The sequence below is a fragment of the Ips typographus genome, linkage group LG6 (assembly GCF_016097725.1).
Source record: "Ips typographus isolate SLU linkage group LG6, UJ_Ityp_2.0, whole genome shotgun sequence".
NCBI classification, from domain to species: Eukaryota; Metazoa; Arthropoda; class Insecta; order Coleoptera; family Curculionidae; genus Ips; species Ips typographus.
In genome coordinates, this window is record NC_138427.1 from 1,627,712 (window position 1) to 1,652,192 (window position 24,481).

The 24,481-nt window shown below is 32.1% G+C and overlaps 1 protein-coding gene and 1 long non-coding RNA gene across 2 annotated transcripts in view; both read left to right on the forward strand.

The window, feature by feature from the left end:
• Positions 1–831: 831 nt before the first annotated feature.
• CrebA (Cyclic-AMP response element binding protein A) overlaps positions 832–24,481 on the forward strand; it is a 28,932-nt gene continuing 5,282 nt past the window's right edge. Inside the window, exon 1 of the mRNA XM_081982633.1 lies at positions 832–1,199. Within this exon, the coding sequence (XP_081838759.1) occupies positions 1,107–1,199 (93 nt within the window). The 5' untranslated portion in view covers positions 832–1,106. The remainder of the gene's footprint in view (positions 1,200–24,481) is intronic.
• Positions 12,787–18,939, forward strand: LOC145731051 (uncharacterized). Its single transcript, XR_014178735.1, has 2 exons — positions 12,787–15,373; positions 18,113–18,939. It is a non-coding gene; the product is annotated as an uncharacterized LOC145731051 (long non-coding RNA).

The following is a 24,481-nucleotide window of genomic DNA, read 5'->3' on the forward strand; positions in this document are numbered from 1 at the left end:
GTGACATGATGCACCAAAGTGCTTTTTTTAACTAGTTTGATTTTTCAAGTGAGCGTAGCTACATTAATTGAGGAGGAATCAAAAAGTGTTAAGAAAGGAGCTTGTATCAAATTTAATGCTCTACAAGTTTACACTGGTAATTTCATCCTTAAAGGCCTCCTCAACGAGCAACCAAACAAACCAAAAAGTGGCAGAATGCAGCAAAGTACTATTTTTTAACGTTTGATTTTTCACGTGACCGTTATTGTGTGTGTGAGCTATCGTTATTTGGGGAGTTATCAAAAAGTGTTAATAAAGAAAGTTTTAGCAAATTTTATGCTCTATAAGATCGCATTTAGGTGTTGTCAGTCTAATTGGCGGTGTACGTCACCATATTTGTAATTTACTCATGTCTAAATACTTCAGCATATTTTTTTTTCATACGTTTACATAAATGTTGATCCATTTACACTTTTGGTGCTAAAAAAATTTACAGGTGTGGAACATGTTTTACTTACAATATAATAATGCCAATTGTATTTGTCAAACTAATAGTTCAATAAGAACAATACCCCCAAGAAAAATTATAAATGTTCTAATCTATCTCAGATATGTACTTTACATAAATGTGCATAAAGCATGCATTTTTTATTAAGTTATTCGCTACTTAACGTTTTTCCAGTCAGAACTGAGTCGTAAACCCTCAATTATGCGGTCGGGTCGTAATCAGCCCTTTACGAACAGTGACGGAATCCTATCAAGGCTGTTAATTATAGGCCTGTAGCGCGCATTCTCTTTGCGTCGAATGTGATTCCTGATTGTACATTCAAGATTCAAAAGCCGTATTACGGTATTTCGCTTTAGACCGAATCATTTCGTCGTCGCCGTGCCGTAATACCGTAATTTCTCACAGGAACGTCGACGTTCACCTGTTCCGAGTTTAATCAACAGGTTACCGGTAAACTTACGGTCGCATCATTCGGAACTTCTATAGTAGCGCTAGTCAGGATATGCGTGTGTGCGACTTTCACCATATGGAAAGCCTGATTCTATAAATGTTTATAGTTTTTGGAAATTAAAGTTTGAAGTGCAATTAGTTTTCGGGAGTAGCGGAGAACAGTAAAGTCATGATGGATACCTGCTTTGAAGTGGATAAATCCTTTTACGACATTGATTCAGCGGAAGACTTGAAACAGTTTTGGGAGACAGAATTAGATCCGGTAAGTCAATCAACTTTGGTTTAAATGAAAGTTTTATTAATGAAAATATCGTCAAATTTTTGGTAGCGTCTCTGAAAGTTGTATAACCGGTTCGAAGGACCACAGTCACATTTTGGTACTGACTGACGTGAATTACAACTTTATGTAATATTTCCATCCTAATCCAGGATTTAAAACAAGATTTCTCCTTGTGTGTAGTTTTATAGTTTTAACGATCAAATTAATACGTTTTATAGCGTTTTAACTAAATCCATGACAAATTTCTTATCTTTTTCGGTTATCACTTAAATGTAGTATAAAAAGTTGCAGATTCTGGGTTAGCATGTCAAGTTTTCTAAACTCTTAACAAGATTATACACTTTTAAGTTGTTTTAAATAAAAAAAATTGAGTTACTGACATGCAGTACAGTTTACATTCATATGGTACCTTTCACAACTTTAATGTTAAGTGGTTTCTTTTCCATTCACTTTGAATAATTGATTCAAGACATTCTCAATAAAGCTTCTGTGCTGGATATAGGCCCAACGAAATAATTAAACAAATACAAACAGGAGTAATTGATTGCTTTACTAGCCTTTCATTTCTTTGAACAGCAAAATGCAGAGGATGTCCACTTATTTTGAACGTGATGTTTTTCTGTTTTCTTAGTAGTGTTTACAAAGTTTTTTCTGTGTATATGGGGATTTCCCTTCATAAGGAACTAATATAGTTGATTTAGTTTAAACATGCTTATTAATAGTGCACATCATGAACTCTTTTAGAGATATGAGTAAGTGGGTAAATTAGTAAAAATATTTGTATGTAAAGCATATACATTGTTTATTGACGTGATTTGGAATTTGAATCATTTAAAACTACTCATATTACCATATTAGGGCGTAATTGCTGTTATGAAAAAGAAGTCCCACAAAATCGGTATATAAATAGTCCAGCAGATGTTTCATTTCCCTCTTCCTTGTTGATTAGAATAACATCAACCCCATTAGTCAAGAAAACCAATTATTTGTGAAATTTTGCATTGAAAGCATTAAGTAGATAAACCAAGATGTAAATTATGCACTTTTTCGTAAAGTTACATCACACTGATAACCTACTTTTGTCCCCTTATCTAGCTCTAATTACTACTTCAATAGTAACTGAGACAGAAATGTTTTTTCTACAATTCCCTTTTATCGTGTCTACTAATCCAAAAATTAGGTCAGAGGAACTACTAAATTAAATAATAATACTGAAGAGGATGTAAAGCAACATTTGCAACTTTCCTGTTATGATTTAGATTATAGAGCTTGATCCTTATAGCTCTAACAATCAGGCATGCATTTCGGAAACCGAGTGCCTGTTAAATATTTACATTAGTTATCCATCAATAAAATCATATAGCTACGGAACTGTAAAACAAAATCATAGACGAATGGCGCTTGTTTTAATGACATTTCCTATCTCCGCAATTAAAGAAAAAAACAAAACAGGCTCTCTTACATATTGCCGCATGCGGTTAATGTAACCGGCAAATTACACGACACGAATTACATTCCGTGATTTACGGGCGCTGTTGCTTTGAAATTTGAAGGTTTACAGTTCCAGTTTATGTTTGTATAATTGTCTAAATGTAGGTTTAAACTTTAAAACGTGATTCACGTGTGTCAGATAAAACTTAATTTTTAGTGTGACTATCTTTGTGATTTTAGCCTAAACAGCACGTAAACTAGTTAGTTGCGAAAATACAGAATGTGAACGAAGAAAGATATGCATGAGAAATGTTTTTAATGTGAGAAGAAGCAACATTTCTATGACTTAGTTACGGTCGGCATACCATTTTACTTTGATTTTTAGTGTAAACTAGCGATGGGTAAATTACCAGTAAATTACAAATACTGTGTTTCTGGCAGTTCAAATTTTGACACCGCTTTTTCTTCCCCGACTGTACCAAATTTTGTAGTGTTTTTTCATATTATTGGACAGTAAATTTAATGAGGAATCCAAAAATGTGCTTAAAACCGTAATTTTCTCACTCCAAGTGGGTTTTACAGGCAATTTTGACCCTGACTGTCTTTTCAAACTAGGTTTCTGGCAGTTCAAACTTTGACACCGCTTTTCTCCTTGACTGTACCAACTTTTGTAGTGTTTTTTCATATTATTGGTTAATAAATTAAATGAGGATTCCAAAAATGTGCTTAAAACAGTAATTTTCTCACTCCAATTGGTTTTTATAGGCAATTTTGACCCTGACTGTCTTTTCAAACCATGTTTCTGGCAGTTCAAACGTTCACACCGCTTTTCTCCCTGATTACCAACTTTCGTAGTGTTTTTTTATATTAATGGATAGTAAATTTATTGATGATTTCAAAAATGTGCTTAAAACAATCATTTTCTGACTCCAAGTGGGTTTTACAGGAAATTTTGTCTCTGACTGTCTCTTGAAACTATGTTTCTGGCAGTTCAAACTTTGACACCGCTTTTCTTTCTCGCTGTAGGAATTTTGTAGTGTTTTTCAATGTTATTGGATAGGAAATTTAATGAGCATTCCAAAAGTGTGCTTAAAACTTCCCTCCAAGTGAGCTTTGCAATCAATTTTGTCTCTGGCTGTGCTTAAAAGTTGTAAAATTCATTTTAAGGTTTAGAAAAGTTTCTTCCAGTATTCGATACGAAACGTGTTTTGACAGTTATTTTGACAGTAATCACTTGACTGCCTAGCTAAATTATCCTACAAAAACCACGTGATACCTGTGACTAATGTCAAAAAGTACCTATTTAATTGCAAAAATTATGGTCCTGGCAACCAAAAGGTGCCCAGAAAAAACTATATCAAAATTTGTTTGGTTTGGTTAATCTAAAAAAGTTTAATACACAAAAATGAAAAACAAAAATTGATATAATCACACTGATTAAAGCGTTTTTGATAGTATTATTTGCCACTTTAATTATGACGAAATGATTATATCATTTTGTAAAGTGGTTAGTCAGTCTGGCTAAGTAGTAACAACTCTTGAAACGCGGAAATTTAGTGGTATAGTCTCAATTGGATCTGTAGTTTATATTATTAATAACTTGTCGTCTATCAGAAATCTGTTGAAGTCATACTAAACTAGAACTCTTCTAAATGTCATATTTTTACATTCAAATTTGCTGGTCACCTGTCATGTATCTCAAATTCTTTCATTATACTACCAAATAAGCCAAAAAATCATAAAATAGTTTCCTTTGAAACCTGCCTAATATATGGTAACCGATATATTATTATGCTATTACGAGTGATTTATCACTGGTTTAAACTAAGTGCATTTAAATTACGACATTGGACTAATTAATGATAGTGGATATACTATCATCGTTAGTCAAACGAAAATTATTAGTCTAGTATTTCAAATTTAAGACAACCTACTAAGTGTATGATAATGTATACATATTCAATGTGTGTTGTAATGTTCTAAACATTCAAAATTTGTGGTATTTATTTATTTTTTTGAGATTTAAAATCCATATTCAGTCCAACCAATCTAGACTTCCTAGAATGTATCCTTCCTTGATTTTCTCTCTTAACTACTGTAACTACAAATGTCTGTATAAATGTTGTAACCTTAGTTGCATATTTTATCTTAGGTTGAGTCATTTGCAAAACTGGAATAACCAGGGACACTCCCGTTATTATAATCAGCTCATGTCACTATTATTCAATATGGCACTTACCTACCTACATACGCAACATACCAATTTATTAATTTTTTTTAATGGTTTGTAATTAAATTTAACCAAGTTAATTACTTATATGATTTGACTTAACCAAATGAAAGTAGTTTGATGTCAACTTTTTAATCACACTAAATTACAATTGAGTTAATTAACTACACTTTTGTTATTTCGGTAAAAAATTGAAAATATAATACTTTCACCTAAAGTTAGACTGTTATAGGAAAAGGTTTATTTAATCAGGCATGTAGTCACGAGCTATACTTTTTTTAAACAAAACGCTATCATTGCAATAAATAACGATGTACTTTCAGATTATGCTGTTACGAAACATTCTGGTGAATCCCAACCAATTCTTGACAAAGCTGCACAATCACTTGTCTTTGCAAATTTGAATAAAATGGGTTTTTGGTGAAACAGCTTTCTAAAACTCGTATTGTCTAGACTTTGTCCCTTTATAAATAAATATTCGTCTGTACTGCTTAGGTTATACAGTTAGGTCCGTTTCCTATAATGTCTAACATAAAACTTATATCGGTTGCCGGAAACCGGAAGTTTTGCCGGATATCTTGCCATGACTGAAATGAATTTCTTCAAGCAGAAACACGTTCTATAGAAGTACAATATTACTCATAGTAATTACACACAAAAATTAAATCAAATCCAGAAACTAGTCTGCAATCGGATGCCTGGATTTATAAATAGTCCCAGTTATAGCATATCGTAACTTCTTCCTACCAGTTTATCTTTGTTTACAACTGGTAAACGTATTAACCCATTTAACATCACTTTTGATGATTGAACCGTCCACTGGTATAACAGTAATGTGTACAGGAATTTTGTCTGCGATTACCTTTTGTATACTTTCCAAGTTGCCCGGCATCTTTTAACTCCCATTATTGTCGTATACATGGTCGAATGCCTCTCCGTTAGGTCAACGAAACCTTGCGAAACGCTATTATTGCTAGATTTCTAGACCAAAATAAAGTTATTCGGTGTAATTACTATTTACTTTCTTGCTGGGTGGTTTTAGTTTGACCACCAGTAAAATAGAGGTGATTATAATTTTTAAAATCTGCTTTCAAAACTAGTTGTGGTTTACTTTGATAATGAGATGGATGTTAGATAATGATTTAAGTAGATAGTAGGTATACATGTATAATAATATTTTATTGTTGGTTATAAGTAGGTAGTTTCTTAGCATGGAAAGTTGTATCAAACTTGTGACAATAAGTAAGAGTTATATCTCCTAAAAGTAGTAGTAGTGTAAGTCATACAGGTTTTTTTTCTTTTATGCTTCAATAACTGGAAGGTTTGTAGATAGATACAGCACCTCTTACACTCTTTCCCTTCAAATAAACGTCAATATGCTTATAAACTGTAAGAAAAGCTACAGACTTAGCTGTGGATGATCTAAATAGGCTACTCTCAAGCTCCATAGATGATAACGACATTGCTATAGTCAGTATAGTTACTTTTCTAAATATACCAATAATTAGAGTCTGAATTAAAAAGCACTAAAATCGTGAAAGCGCTTAAAAAGCAAAATTATTTTCTTCAAAAAGTATAAAAATCTGTAAAAAAGCTTTAAAAAAGTACAAAACTCTTTCAGGGATGCAAAATTTGTTTGAGTTCAACTTCTAGACATTTGTTGAAGATTTCACACTGCTTTAGAAGCATACGGAAGATTTTAGACTGTTTTGAAAAGTTTTTTGAACTACTTGAGAGCATTTGGAAGGTTTTTGGACTATTTAAACAGCATATTGAAGGTTCTGGAATGCTTTAGAGGCATTTGGAATCTCTTACACGGTTCACGACATTTTTTTGAAGCTTCTAAACTGCTTTAATATCTTCTGGCAGCTTCTAGACTAGTTGAAAAGCGTTTTGAATATTTTAGACTGTTCTAAATGACTTTGAAATCTTCTAGACGGTTTTGAAAGACTTCCGACTGCTTTAGAAGCATTTTGGAGTTTCTGTAGTGTTTTGAAATCTTTTTAGACTACTTTAGGAGCATTGAAGATTCTAGACTGCTTTTAAGACATATGAATTTAAACTTTTGGAAGCTTTTAAACTTCTTTAGACTGCCTTGAAATTTTTCGAGAGCTTCTAGACTAGTTGAAGATTATTTGGAAGCCTTTACAGTGTTCTAAAAGCTTTTGGAAGCTTCTAGACTGTTTTGGAAGGATTTAGACATAGTTTGGAGTTTCTGTAGTGTTTTAAAACATTTTTAGACTACTTTAGGAGCATTTGGAAGGTGTTTGGGCAGTTTAAAGAGCCTTGAATGTTCTGGACTGCCTTTAAGACATTTGAAACCTTGTAGACGGTTTTAGAAACAACTTAAAAAAAATCAAAAATCTCTCAAATCTCAAAATCTATTAAATGACGTGTTCTTTCATAAATCGTTCATATTAGATGTCAAAGATTGGTTGCTTTTATTATTTACAAAAAGCAAAATTTCTAAAAATCCGGGCTCTACCTATAATATAAGAAAATATCAGTTAACCCAAAGAAGACAGTGTGCGTTTCATTTACTAGAAAAGAGAGTTCACACAGGGCTAAAACCACTACTTTAAACAGAGAAGAATCTCCCTTTCCTAAGGAAGCAAAGTATCTCAAAGTACTCTTGTGGTTTGTGAGCAGAGGATTAACTGGAAAATTTAAAAATATGTCAATCATAAACTCTAATCAGTTTGCCAAAACAAAATCATTTTCCTATTGATAAAGTATTATGACAATACCAAAAGTAGCTACCAATAACTTAAGTCTTGAGGCTTTGACCTGAATCCTTTACAAAGCTGTAGTAATAATTCCAAAAATAAACTTACTAGGTAAGTAAAATGTGTATTTTAATAAAATATGGCTTAAAGGTGATCAAACTAGAGTGACCAATTAAAAACTATTGTGACCGGTATAAATAATTACTTTTCAGTAGGTACTATAAGTAGAAAGGCTGCTAATAAGATCAAATTATCATAAAAGTTGTAAAAAAAATATTATTGTTGCATTTTGTTAATAATTTTACAATCTAAAACTACAGCGTAGAACTGACACAAAAACACACAAACTTTGGTTTTTAAAAATTACTTGCAAATATCTCTAAAATCAACACCAAATTAAATTAGAATTACTACCTTATGTGTGCTTCAAATATTATGTAAGATCATTCTAATATTAGATACTTATTGATAATAAACCGCCTATTAATTAATATATAAAATACACTTTTAACATGAGTGTGATTTATCAGGTAACACACACAAACGAGCAAAAAAAAGTGTTTAACCCTTATTGCTAGTTCAGTACTTATCAGTTACTGGGGATAAGTAGTAAATACTATTCCGAGAAAACAATCCTCTCGAATTATTTTCTCAACATGTTTATCGTTCTACAATGTAATCATTAAGTCAATAAATATTATTAAATAATCACAGAGAGCACACGATAACAAATATCACGTTGCGAAGTTATTAGGTGCCATCCTCTGTTCGATATTATTATTACTCACTGAATGCAATTTATTGTATATTGGAACAAAAAGTTACATATTATTAAAACAACCTTGCACCTGGTTGCTATAGACAGCATGTGACCTTTAAATCACGTTATTTACTTATTTAATCAAGGTTTACCTTTTAATATTTAGTAATTTATAAAAGAGGGCTTTAGAAGTGAATATATCAGGGGGTTCTATAATGATTAATTTATAACGCTTTTTTTGTGATTTCATCAACTTAATTTAAGTGAAACCAACCTAACCGTTATCCATCCAGTTTATGCGGGCCGTTTATATCGATTTCGGATTTATTTAGACATTTTCTATTATGAAATACTTTCTAATTTTTTTTGTACCAGTATTACCAACCAACTGCTATTTTTTCCTTGGTAGTAAGTGTAACAGTAAAAAGTTTCAAGTTTACACCGTCTGTCTTGAAACGACCTCGATCAGATAGAAATGCAATTTTTACGGAATTTCTCACTAAAGAGCACAAGACCTTTCTCTTTGTCTTAGCACAGCATGACGCTAGTTTATTTTACTCTTGTTATATTACAACCTCACAGGGAATCTAGATCAAATCATCACTAAATTATGAATACAGTAGAAAATGTTTGCATGGATCACAATAGTTAACTTAAAATCAAACATTTTTGGTCACGCTCTAATTTCCACTTATTACTTTTTATCTCTAGACTTGTTCAGTCCTATCAGTGCACATCCGGATTCCACTCTCCTCCATCCAACTAGATAATTCATGATGTAATAAATACTTAATTATTATTTCAAAGATGTTGATGTCCATATAAAATCAAGTAAAACCTGAAACTATTACTGCAAGCTAATAATTAACACCTAACAACCAGTTAATTGAAAATCTGAACGTAATATATGATGAAAATGTGTATAAAACGTTGCACGTGTCTTCGATTAGAACCGCATAAGCAATATTGGCAAAACAAAACAAAATATTGCATCAAAGTCATTTTATTGTATATTTAAACGATAATTTGTTGTTGCAAAAATTGATAAGACTCTCCTTATCATAAAGCTGGAAACATGGGCGTGGAATGTCTCATCGAGACTGTATAATTTTTGGAACCAAACTGATAACCATGGCTTTATCAATTTCAGCCACATTGTAGCACAAAACTACCATTTTGTGTTCTTCAAAAATCTAATTTTGAACCTTATTGCTGTTAAAATTTATTGCTGGCATGAAGCACTTGCCTAACCCATAAACCCGTTAATTCCGATAACACATTTCAAATAATATTTTCCACCTTGATATTTTATTAGTCCAGCTTATGTTGCAAGTTTCTACGTAATCCCTAAATGTTAGTAATCAGTTTGATGCTGTTGTGAGTTCAAAAAATTTTTGAAAAAGCTGTGAAAGTCATGTCTGTATCGGAAGCATCGTAAATAACATAAGATTTGCAGACGATACAGCAATAATGGCAGAGAGTCTAGACTACAAGACCAGGAGAAAAAAGTGGGACTATAACAATGTGCATAAGTAAAACCAAATACACAAAAAGTACAGTTTGACAACTATACATCCCAGTTAGACCAAGATAAGATGATCAGAATAGAACTGGCCCGGAACCCGGAAAGGATTTGTATCCTATTTGGCCATTAGGTTAAGGTTTCTAGAATGTTATCTATGGTCTCAGCTGTTAGAAACTTGGACGCCAAAATCGAAATCCTTAAAAAGTCTGAAGGAATTTGAAATGTAGAGGCAAATTTAAAATTCCTTGGACTGAATGAGTTACAAATGTCACAAAGAACTAAAACGAATTGGACACAACAGAAAACTGGGGCTACAGACTTTGCAATGACAAAATTTCTTTCTTACAAGGAATCATGCTGGAAAGAATATAAGAAAAAAGGCATAGGCAGAAAAGACAAACCTCAGTGTTGATTAGTTGTTTCACGTTGTAAGAGGAAAACGTTTGTGAAAGTCTTAATTACAGAAGACGGCATATGAGGAAAAACAAGATTGGAAACTGGACAATGGACTTGTTGGAAAGATCCCATTTCCATTAATGACACTGTCACTGGATTACTAGAGAATTGTAGACTGCATTATGTTAAAAAGTTTATTAGTGATCTTTTTAACTAAAAACTGATAACAAATTCAGTTTGCTAATAAAATGAAGATGATCTCATATACCACTCATCAGTATTCTGCAAATATGAAAGCTGTTTATAAGCTTTACAACTGTTCAAATGCTAGTTTTATAGGCGGATTAAAAAAATTATAGAGTCGGAGAATGGCTGGTAATCGATGAATGAAGATGGTCGATTCTTCTAGCTCTTGTGAAAGGCGCTCAAATAACAGTAAGGTCATTTACACTGTGTAACTGTTAACCCACGGCGAAAATTCTTCGCGTCCTTCATTTTAGGAATTGGCCGATGTATTGTTTGTTCTATTTTTTAACACTAGTGAGTGCAAAATTGTCTTACCCAACCGAATTCCTTATGTAAACGTTTCCACTCTCAATTCACCGAACTTTAAGGGCTTGAAACTTTGTAAGGCGTCCCCTCGGTCTATTCTAATTCATTTAGCATTCAAACAGTTGTAGCACATGTATTTTAAACTGAGCTTGATTACTGTTAAGTGTCTAATTTTTATCGGGTGTAAATTCAATTAAGGCAATAAATGTTTTGATTCCATGTCTGGTTTGGACCACTGCACTAGGAAACTGATAATGTCACAATGTTTTTCTCTGGACGTTAATCCTGTAATCATTACAAGTTAACGCTAATTATCTGTTTATGCAAGTAATTTTAGTTTTAAATGAACTGGTATTAAAATCATTCTGACCTTCACCTTGGCAGTGAACAGTTTCTCAAACCAGGTTTTTAACATCATTACTGACAGTTATTTATAGTCAACGATATTATTTTCAGAGGTACTAAATAATGATATATATTTGCCCTTTTTATTTATATGTCTGTTCAAAATTTGTTTCAAGCATGTTATCAGCTTATAATCAACCAAAACAACGTTTAACACATAATTTAAACAAAATGGTTTAAATTCCTGGAGAAAATACTTTTGACGATTATCAACATGAAATTAAAGCAAACGAGTGACGTTCATTTGCTAGAAACTGGTTAATGTTTGATGATAATCACTTAAACTTTTATTTAACTGTGTGTGATTTACGGTATTTGTTGTATGCATTGTTTTTTTCTAAAGTCCACATTTTATTTTAGATTAGTGCTCTTGACCTATGCTCTGTAACTTTCCAATTATTTTTTTTCACACTTTAAAACTGTAAAAAACAATCGAATTCAATAAAAAATCGTTTAGTATACTATGTCTGCTTTTGTCATTAATATGAACATTACGACACAAGTGATGCAATAACTTCACTCTACGCTTTCGTACGTGAATGTATTTAATGCTAACAATAACAGCCAGAGGCGTGTCACAAAGATTTTATTACAAATCAATTAATTTATTAATTGCGTCAGCGATTGGAGAATAATTGTTTATTAAACATGATTCTCCGGTATCCTTTGCTGTAAAAAAACCGTTTTAGAGCTTTTAAAAAAATTACAAAACTTATTTTGCTGATTCAGTCAATAATATTGTTTACTTTTATTCTAGGTAAGTGACCCATTCTCCTTGCAACAAATTATAATGCGCAGCTTGCAAATAGCACAGTCAGGTAAGAAAACATAATTACCCATGGATATATTGTTGTCAATACTACTGTATAATTGGCACTGTTATTGTCCTACTTAAAAATATTGTTTATGCACAATAATAAACACATATTCTATATTGATGTTTAGCAATCGATGCGACCTCTAGATAAATCGCTAGAGAAATTATTTCGGACCAATCCCTTTTAGAAAAAAAAATAGAAAGTCGATAGTTAAATTTGATATCTATCTGGGTTTCAATGTGTCAATCAAATCCAATCCCATGTTTTATATACCCACATAAATACCCAAAATTCTTATGTAATACTGTATGTGTTAGTATAGAAATGTCACATCAACCGGGACAGTGATTGTTTTGGGTCATTTTTAAAACTCACCATTTCGAAACGAATCAACAGATTTTAATCACTGGACTGTCATTGGGGTTTGTTTATTGGCTTTCTGCTGATGCAAAAAGGGGTAGACCGCCGAAAATTTTTTGTACACCAAAATGCCTTTTTGCATACAGAATACTTTGAAAGCATCACTATAAAAGCCAGTTGACAGCTGTCAAAAACAGTCATGTGACCTTAAAAATGTACCTAGTTTAAATGTTGAAAAATTGGTAAATTATTATAATAATTTGTAATGAATCTTGTTTCAACTCAATATCATGTAACAAAGATTTTACCATAATAATAATTACATGTGCCTATGCTGTTCTGTTCAATTTTCATTCAATTTTGTTATACAGCCAAAAACGTCGCGAAATATTGACCTAAGCAACACTTCCTTTTGTCAAAAGAAACCCAAAAAAAAATTATTGATCCATTGGAGACTACTTGAAAATTTCACTTTTTTGCACGCGTTTCTTTTTCACCCTGAATAGTACAGTGGCGGTGCATTTAAGTCAGAGTTTCTAACAATAATGATTAGTTAGAATAAGTTAAACACAGATTTGTGAAAGGCTATTACAAATAACAGTTATTTGCATTTATGATTAAGCTGCTTTTATGTCTTCAAATCAAAGTAATTTTTACTACATCTTGACTTAAATGGCAATAATGTTAGTCAATTCCCAGAAGAGTAATTAATTAATATTACCAAATAACCTTCACTTTTCATTTATCTTTACTAAATATTGATTACAATAATTTTATTACCCGACTGTCTTAGCCCTGACAATTTCTTACCTAATTTCAATCTTTTATCTACAGAATTCAAAAGGTTAGTAATTAATCCCAAGTACGAAAGTACGGGAATATTGTTTGTCAATACAATAAGATACACAGTTCCACGAGGTTGTTCCTTTGTAATGATTTGATTGGTATTAAAAACGATTATGAGATTTACATTATTATTTTGGGTTTACATCTAAATGTGTACATAGTTCGAGCACATAAATAGAAGCATTAATCGGGAATTTTACATTTAATTAGCGATGACATTCTCTCGTGTCCTTCTTCTGATTCAATCCAACGTAACGGTGCCGCATTCTTCAAAGTGTAATCAAACAGCATTATTTAAGAATCTACGTATACTTTCATTAAATTCGTTCCACGTTTGATATTCCATTGACCTTTCAAGGCCTGCACAGCACTTTTAATAGCCAGAAGGCAAAATTACATTGCTACAGCATGGTCAATAGAAAATATATGTAACACGCACCCACGCACTGTTTCCTTCATGTCGATGATTCAATACGATAATAAACGGAAGCAGGGAAAGTGGAACGAACCTTTTGTTTAGGCGTATTGTTTCTAAGGATGGTATATCAACTACAATGACTTTGTTCGAGTAGTCATCCACAAAAGAAACCACGTGAATGAGCTTTGTCTTTGACATTAATCAATCAATTTAAATAGTAAATTGTCAAATTAGTTAGTGTTCAACCAGTAACAGTTGCAATACTCAAGTATATGCAACAGTTCTTTTATAAACCACATGTTTAGTAATAATTATGATAATGGTACTATCACAGTAAATATAACCAATTAGAAACCACGAACCGTGTAATCAGGGAGCTGAACTTGTTCAAAGTAGAATTATTATTAATCACTATACAAAGTAATTGAACTGCAATGCTAGAAAGTTGAAACAGATGGGAGTACAGTGAATTAAGTTTATTCCGTAAAGAATGTTGATTAAACGAGGAACACCTGAAAATGTTACAAAGTCTAGTATAATGATTATGTTATAACAAAGAAGTTGTTAACAACATTTAAAGGGAATCATGGTAATTATTGTCTAGAAAAGGTTTCTGAGCAAATTAAGTATCATTAAATAACTAATGTAAGTGTTAATTAATCCATACAAAACCAATGGAAATGCTCTTGATAAGGATAAACAAAAATGACATTAGTTGATAGTTGGTCAGTTTGTCCCAAACTCACAAACGTTGAATGATTTCTCAAGAACAACTGTCAAATTACGTCACATAGATCTTCTAGGATGACGTCATTAGTATGCCCTACAGGAGACATTGCAGATATCTGTCAAAGTCACGTGTACTTGAATGACTTATGAATTTAAGCCTACAGGTACAGCATTCAGCAGCAATCTTTAAAGACTGGCTTTGGAATCAAACATGTCCATATTAATAACAGCTTGGGACTGAACTCTGTCGAACTGTCAAAAATAAAATTTTGTTTAAAAAAATTGAACTTACAACTGTCAAAGTTCAAATGTTAACAAGAGAAACCAATTGATGTTAAAAATTAGATAAAATAGTTGTCACTTACTCGACCTGCTGAAAAATGCTGTAAGTACAAATATGGCGGATATCCGTCAAAGTCACGTGTTCTGCAACGACCTATTACGTATAAGCAATTTCAAATTCCTACACCTCTATAAACTTGTGGATTTTGGAGTTCTGTACTGAAATAAATTCTATTAAAAAAAAAAAAAACATTTACGTAAAACAAGGCAAATTAATTAATCACGGCAACGGTGTTAAGTTGATAATCAACAGTGCAAAGCTCAAAGCAACGTTGCCATTTAACGAATACCTCGAACAAAGGACGTACCACAAGGACGAAGAACGCGATAGATAGAGAGAGAGTCGTATTGATGCATTTAACGATTGTAAACCATCTTAAATCACACTAAAAGCGGTTCGTTTTTGTATTTATTTGTTTTTAACATGATTTAAGTGTGTGCGTATTCCCAAGTAATCGTGGCAAAAGTGACTCAAGTCTAAAATAAGCGCAAATACTCATCCGGACAGTACCGTGTACCGTACTACATGCAGCCTTGTAAAAGGAGGAAATAGTACTATTGCACATCCTACTATAGACGTTTTGCATTCACGTTTACTTTTGTTTTTGCAATAATCGTGTAAGTAAAGTGTTTTTGCTTGATATTGGTAGTACCGAGTAGTGATACTACGTCCCGGATTCTTTATATTTCATTTAGAATTTGTTTTTGTTGTGTTTTCCTAGTAAAGTGAGGTTTGTGGTAAGCTTGTTATTTAACCTGTTTCCAATACCTGTTTACCTGCTCTTTATTAGTGTTTCCTTTTGCAAAACTAGTGTATTTGTATCTTCTTTTATCAATTATTATAGAACTAAACTGTAATGTAACTGTACTAAACTAACCCAGTAAAAAAATAAGGTAATAAATACTATAGGTGTGTTCTTATTTCAGGCTAGACTTAAATTTGACAATTGTCACATGACACTCCATTTTGTACGATTAGTGCAGTCATGTGATGACTGCCATTATCATCTGATTGGTGAAAAGAACAATAACTGAACTTAGTTTATAATAATGATGAATGATGATTCTATGAACTCAACTCCGATACTTGTATACAAAGCAAATTATTAAGGGCAGCAAGTTATTTACCCCAATATTTGGAGTTTGGAATATTCAAAATTGAAAGAAGTAAATAAATAGTAAACAGAATTTGTCATAAAAAATTTTATTTGCACTTTTCCACTATCCAACCTGTAGTTAAGCAATATTCCTTTTTTTAAATAGAGCACTCTGTATGTAATTAATATACATTACAACTGGTATTACAGTATTTACGTAGATTCACTTCAGAATCATCTGTCATTCCAATCCTTGCATCTAATTTTACAAGAGATGTTGATTGAAAGCGGAATCTTTTATGTTAGCGACCGTCATAAAAGTCATAAATCTGATCGTAATTCTAATTTTGTAGCTTTAAACCATTTCAAACACATTTTACTTACTTCCGGTTGAAGCTGCATTTAAGATGTGTGTTAGATCATCTTCAGTGAGGTAATTCAATTAAATCAACCGCATCCATTGAAATCGGTAAAGAATAGACTATCAAACATTGTGAGAATAATAAAGAGTTGTGAAAGCATTTGCCAAGAAAAGCCGATTCGAAGAACATACTCTAGACCCTGCCAATAGCTAATTGTTAGTCTAGTCGTGCCTTACTTGACCTTTTAACAACAAACGCCGGTCACAAATATTTTCCCACAGATTCTCTTAAGGCATTATTTAAAAATTAAGAAGTTAAGAAGTAAAGAAGAAAATGAAATGAAAGTTCGTAAAGAGAAGAATGTAAAACTAGATAGTAGTCGACCTATATGATTCTTTTTAATCAGAATTTTATTTTAAAAAAAAGTTAACTTTGATGTCTCATTGAAAATACATTTCTCCTGACAGTAAAATTGCATAAAATTCCACGGGGATTTACTTTGTCTTATCCAGAAATTTTTACAGTACAAGATGTAAAGATAAGATACAGTCAGTTGAGTAATGATTTCTGAGAAAGTCCATATAAAGCTTTCAACACAATCACCCATGACATTCCCCTCAATCTGCTAAGTAATCTGAACTTTACAATCCGCAATTTGGTGCCTATGTGAAACCATTTCGTTTGATATTTAAATGTATGAATCAAGTCTACTAGCGTAGGCAGCCAAACTCGTCTCGCTTTTTCCACTAATCGCTGGGTGTGCAAAATACCATTACCCTTTTGTCAAAAACCAGATCCTTTCACTTCGAGCTTCTGGCCAATTCAAATGTGCTTGGCTACATATTAATCACCAATAGGGTGAGCTCATTGACCTGATTTCTTCACAAAACTTGTCTAGGTAACGGTTTTTTTTTTGCGCTAAGTGTAGTGTTAGGTACGTTAGTATGGGTAATTGTGTAGGTATACAGAGTGTATACATGAGACTAGAGAAATATAGACATGGGAAATTCATTGCACAGTAGATCAGGCACAGTATATGCAACAACCAACACTTTTCACACTAAGAGACATCAATGTTTGTACTTTTTCACTAATCTACAGGTAGGATTCAACAGAAACAAATTTGTATGTTTACATATACACTCAGCATCACGAAGGAGGATCACAAGAAACCATTACACATTGGTTATCATATTAGATAGACCTAGAGTAATCATCCCTTTAACGTATTTATAGAGTTTAAAGTGTGCCACTCTGTATAAAAAAATTCCAACCACCTTTCACTAATTAGGTCAGTTGAATTGGATGTATCGGCCTTCGTACAGCTAGAGATTTGCCCTAGATCATTGAAAACCAGCCTAGAGCGCTACAGAACGATCAGATCAATCACGACGACAATGTTGTTAATTAAAAAAGCCTTTATGGTTCATTGACATTTCAATGGTTTGCAAAAAGGTTACTGCGAAACGTAACAAAACAAATTTATTTAGTCATCTAACGGTACTGATCAGTAAAATTCTGACCAGTATGGAGCCCATTGTAGGATGGTGTGACTGAGTCATTATTGTTCATCAACCTATTTTGTTCTGGGCTTTTAAGAAGTTTTACAAAAATTATTACATAACTTTATATACATTTTTACAAAATGTTATGTAATAATTGTTAGTGTAATGTGCAGGAAATTATTAGCTACTTCCGTGAATGATTATCTGTGAAAATTGTAATTTCGAGTTATTACGGTCAATCTCCGTGTTTATGGTCAATAAAGGATAATTATTATTCAATGAGCAGTCAGCAGAATCAACTCATTCAACATCAATTTTTACACGCAAAAAATATGTTTTGTATTAATAATCTAAAAAAAAAGAGGTAAAACTTATATTTTGATTTATTTTCAGGTAAGTCACCAGACTGTTGAAGTCCAGCTAAATGGTAAGCTAAGGCCAAGTAACATACAAAGAAATTCTGCTGGTAATTTCTATGTCAAAGTACCAATTTAACTGGAAATTCCAGTACAGCCGCTAATAATATGCAAGAACACTAAACATTAACGTGAAATGTGCTTCTATAGGCGTAACTGGCCAGTGAATCCACCTGAATATTTGTATTCAATTAGTATTCAGACAAGAACAACCTGACGAATATCTTGCGACCATAACACAGGTTCATCGACACCTGTTATTTGGCTGGTTCTCCTTGTATTTGGAGGGTTCATTTGCGCCAACACGCTAACCAATTTTCAATCTTGGAAAAATAATGAGCAAATAACTCAAAATTGGTTCAGAATATGTGTTTACAGTTGTTGTACAGTTTTTGTATGAAAATATCTCTCAAAATGATAACAGAATCCCTTTGGTGTAAACGTCAATAAATATTCATAATAAAATTAAAAAGGTTTACATGAGATTTATTTTATTTAACTTTTTATTATAATACTATTGTTCTCACTGTTTTTGTGTTTTGCATGGATTTCTGTCTTAATTTCAATCAATTACCATCATGAACACATTAAATTTAAACGTTAAGTCAATAATTAAAAAAACTGTGAAGTAGATTAATCATAATTCCAAGTTGAATTTGTGATAGGTGAGTGTTTTTGGTGATTACATAATCCTGATGATGTCTAAACAAAAATGCCTTTACTGATAAGATCTCTCTGTAATGTAATTTTTTTGGATGCAATCTTAATTATTGCAAAAATTAATAATTTTTACTTTTTATTTAATTTACCATTCAATTTTATCACTGCACCTCATTTTTCAGACTGAAAGTTGCATAACGCCCTAATCCTATTTACAAACTTGAACAAGCCCTGCACGTGGGCGTTTTCCAGCTCGTACTTTTCTAGACTTTCACATATATTATGGATGATTTTCCACAGTAACGTCGACACCCACTCTTTATATCCTCCGGAGGCAACAGGGTCAATTGTTATGACGTTCGTCAACATTGTTTCACCCCTTGTTATTCCTGTTGTTATTTTGTAGCCCGTTTCAGTAATTTATGGGTTATTAATTATTTTTATTCAAGGACAACGCCATTAAGTGATTTACTCAAATACTTGACATTTTCCATACTACTTACATAAATATGAACAAGTAATTATAAACAATTTTTTACTCGTGCAATCTGACACATCCTGTGCAGACTTGTTATCAATAATTCCAAAATAAACACAATCTAAAGCGTAATTTTCTATTTTTGTTGCGCAATTTTTACTACTGTCTTACACCATATCTATAATCCAACGGAATTAACCAATATTAATTTCTACTAATACCACGTGTTTAAAACTACATTTACTCAAGGATAAGTGCTTCGTAATACTACAACAATGACCAAAAAAATAGTTTTGTTTATGAAATTTGTGATTAACTTATTATTGTTCATTTCACTATCTTTTTATTAAAACTATTTGAATTATATTTTGAACAAACATAATTAACTTAAATAAACAACTTAAGTTTTTGTAAGTTAAGTAGTTTTGATGTGAGACACTTTACTAAAAATGAAATAACACTTGGTACACTGACAAAATTTTGCAATATTCAGGTGTGAGCTCTTCAGTTTTTTATTATCTACTTATGTGTCATATTCTGAACTAAGTACATATTAGATTAGAAAAAACTGCGTTTTTTCCTCAACCTGACATTATGAACAACATGGAAACTTTTGTGAATTTAAGTTCACTTTGGGATTTCATTTTCAAAATTGGCCTGAAGAATTTACAAACCATAAAATGTCCATTCTTTGCAGTCCATCTTTATAACCAGTTTATTACATTACAGCTTTACTGTATATTCGTTAGTCCGTAACAATTTTGTTGGCAAGATCGACGTTCCTTCATGACATCACAAAAACTTGGTATAACCGCCTCATCTTCTGGTTACTTGCGAATCATATTAACGATAATCCAATACTTTTTAAATTGAAAGTTAATTTAAGAGAAAGTCGGTTTGCAATTACCGTTGAACGTTTTAGTCTCGTTAGATTGATAAAAGTAGATAGTCTGGTCTGGTCTATGCTGATTACCTTGACCATTCCATTAAACCATAGCGTAAGGCTGGCTTTTGTCTGTTTTATGTTGCAATTTGCTACATCAATTTCAGCTACCTAAATCCACTACTAATTTAATATATGTTTAATTATGTTCATCATTTTTGGATTATTCTTGTAAAGAAAAACTAGTGAGAGGTATTATGCAAAGCCTAAACTATACAAATCCGCTTACATCACTCAGGATTTTTTCTATAGTTCCAATCCGTTGAGTTGCTCTCTTATACCGAAAAAAAGCATTTTTAAACCAATCGAACCATAGCAGCGGATTTACTATAGCTATTAAATAAGGCAATGGTATATTAACGTTGAAAGTTTTTCTGAAAATTGTTCCACATTTTTGTAAAGATAATTTCACTGCCTGATTATTCGTCATGAGAAAGTTAAAGGCGGGTATACGATGGTTCACTAACAATATTATTAATCATTGCTATAAATAAATTGAGAAGCTAAACAGCATTTATATGTTATATTTAATATAACCTTTTCTTAAGTTAAGCTTCATTGTGGTAAGATTCATAATATTGCAGTTCAATATTGTTAAAAGCCATTATTGACAGATCCAAAGAAAAATCTCTTGTAGGGTTTCTATTGTTCATTTGCTGTAATACTGTACCTTTTTAAGAATTATTAGTTCAGAGAATCTCAGATACTTTGATTACATCAAACACATCGGTAATATCAATTGTAGAGTTATAGTTCTGGGAAATAAAAGACAATTTTGGTGGTACTTTTGAGATAGGTAAACATTATTATCAATCATTACCTCCACCTATTAATTACAATGTTTGCTTTTTCCTGATGAGAAGATCATCATTCTCTTTTTAGAGTTCATTGTTTTGTAGTTTTTTTCTTCATTGATTTTTTTGTTAACATGGAACTAATGTACGTTTTAAGCCAATTAGCACCATCTTTTGAAAACATATACGAGTATTGATCTGAAATTCGTTACCCAACTGTTATCAAGATATGATGCATGCAATAAACGGGCGTTTTTCCTTAATAAGGGCTAATAAATGTCTATTTTGTGTCTGATAGAAAGTCAAGGTAAAGTGAATAACATCGCTGAACACGATTAGTCATTAAATTACCGCTATTTGTTTAATTATACGTTTCACGCAAATCCGTTTTCAATCTGAGCAATAAATTCCGGTGAACTGGCTGATGACGCTCCTTTGACATCCTCCAAGCATCCAAGGATGTTTAACTATAATAATGTACCATAAATAGTTAATTTCATTTCCTATTACCATAGCAATCACTTCATTGCCCAATAGAATCCACGACTAAAAGAAGTAACACAAGCTGTTAAGCAGTCATCTATGACGACCATGACCATAAGTATGTTGGGTCTAGTGCTAGTTGAAGGAGGTTGTTGACTCCGGGGTACAAATAATATTCACGGATGGTTCCGTGCTCATGGTGGTACTAGCTAATTGTCTTCGTCTAATTGTTAAGTTATATTCGATTTGTTTTATATGACAATGTGGGTTTTATGAATATCTAATATTTTTACAGTTCAATCAATATGTCTTATGTTGTAAAAATTTAAATTAAAAAAAATTCAATTTTTCCTGATGGAATGTGTATGGGTGACATCAATCAATCTGTCTGGGAAATCCGTAGTTACTATGCCAATCAATATTGAGTAAATGTGCAAGTAACTAATCATTAAAAGCAATTTTTTTTAATTGCTTGTTTATTTTGACTCTTTAAAGTAAAAATTTTGATAATTTTTCCAAGATCGTAATCTTCTAATCATTGATGAGTAAGTGTTGCTTAGTTAAGTACTTTTATAATCTTGCTTCAACTTGTGAAGTAATAAAGCAAAATTGTACTAATTTAATTACTTTCTTCTAGAAAATTATCCAGTACAGTTACATTGAAAACATGTACTTATGAGTGATACGATGTGTAAAAATTTGTGTGATTTTCATTAAAGAAACCAGAAAAGCGTAACAATTTATACAATTGTCGTTGGTATTGTTTCTTGTTCTTATGCACTTAACAGCACCCCAAATTACCTTTACATTGAGTCTAATTAAGATGATATTCTGGTAATTACAACTTTAGGCGGATTAAGCTCTGTTCTGAGTGTTGCCTCACATCTCTTATCTTATTTCATTAGACAAAGACGTAATAAGAATATGTCTTTTATAACATGGTAGTCAGTTTGAGGGTTCAAGAAATGTGAGATTATTTTGACGTTTTTATCAGTTTTGAAAATCAACAGCCTGAGTCATCATATACACAGAGCAATCTGTATACCTACAAAATGCTGTTCAAGAATAGTTAAAAGGAACCAAAAAAATAAATTTTAAATTGTCAAAATCTTCTAGTACTATTTTGAAAGTTCCATAGACCTCTCTATGCTACTGAGAACTTTCTTAAAAGTGCCAGAGCTCTTTTCAAGTGTCTTAAACGTCCCAGAATTGTTTTAAGTTGTCAGAGGCCTCTAGGACTATGACAACTGTTATTGAGAACCTTCTAAAAAGTGCCAGTCCTCAGTCCTATACAAATGTTTTAAACCTTCCTAGAATTGTTTTAAGTTTGCCAGAGGCCTCTAAGATCATTTTGAAAGTTCCATAGACCTCTAAATGCCACTGGGAACTTTCTTAAAAGTGCCAGATGCTTTTACAAGTGTTTTAAACTTTCCTAACATAGTTTTAAATTGCCAGAGGCCTCTAAGACCATTTTGAAAGTTCCATAGACCTCTAAATACGAGTACTATTGAAAATCTTCTAAAAAGTGCCAGAGTCCTTGTGTTTGAAGTTTGGTAAGAATTGTTTAAATTGATTTGGTTGGTCATAAACTATATAATTTATTGTTATAACCTAAAACTATAATCATTTTGACAATCGATCAATATCACATTTAATCAGAGACATACGTTGTTTAGCTGCTGATTGAGACCAACAGTCAGAAGTCACTGAACAGACTATAGTTTCGTTATTAATTTTGTTGATAAAGTTTTAAAAAGTTTCCATGTTTTGATCCTCTGAAAAGATTAATGTATTTTGGTTTTTATGTAAGCAAAATAATCAAGCTTTTCTGTCTCTCAAAACAAGTATTTTAGTACCCAAATAGACTTAGTAATATGTATAAAAATTAACATATTTTCCTGAGTTGTAATGAAGCTATTTATGACAAATTTTGCACGAATAGAGTACTACAGATTGTCCCTATTTGAATTTAGATTGAGCAGGTGCTAGAGAAAAAACTTTGAAGCTTAAGGGTGGTAACAGTGTGAACAGGTAGTTGAAAGAAATATGAGTGGATTGTAAGAATATAGTTTTAAAAAAGGATTATTTCCCTAAAGTAAATTAAAGTGAATCAGAATAACGATTCTATTCAAGGGTAGGAATAATAGATGTGAGTTAAGTTCTCTAATGTAAAACTCATAACTTCCTCTCAATTTCTCAAAGACAAGACATGTTTTAAGGCAGGTTTTAATAGTATTTTGTTTAATATTTTCATAGTTTTCTAGAGAAGAACAATATTTTATTACACAGGAGTTTTTATTGCTACGAGTACTATAAAAAAAGTTACTTTGCATTGATCCTCCAATTAACCTAGTTGAGTAGTTTCTCAACGAAGCTGGTTAAATAACGGAGCCATATTTGCAATAAGACTTTATATTTATGGTAATTAAGTAGTGACCATCACAAATGTGCCTGTTTTTCAATTTTGTCACTTGACAAAGTTACATCCAATTAGAAATTCCTCTTCCTCCACTATTGTGGTTTGCTGACCCTGCATTTATTTTGGTACAAACTCGTTATAGAGTGTATTGAAACAATCCAGCCAAGGTCAGATTTGGGCGGAATCGCCGAACCGTGTCAAAAACCTAGAGTCAAAGACTTCGTTTGTTCTTTTTCGTTGCACTTTTTTAAGCTTTTACAATGTAACGATCTGTAGAAAAACCGAGGGAATCACCAATTATTTTGTGTTTCAATTAATTTTTTTACTACGTAAAACTAGTCACTTTTAAGGCCGCTATTAAATAATATTATTAGTGTGTTGTTGACCTCTGTGAACAGTTTGTAGGCCGCAGGAGGCTCTGTTAATGGATACGTTCCATTTGCTAGACCAAATTACATTCATATTTGACAACCAGATGAATAATTTATTTCGGTGATATGTTCCTATACCCAGCATAATTCAGTTTTCAAGTGTTAGGTATAAGCAGAAAATAATTGGTTGTTTCCATT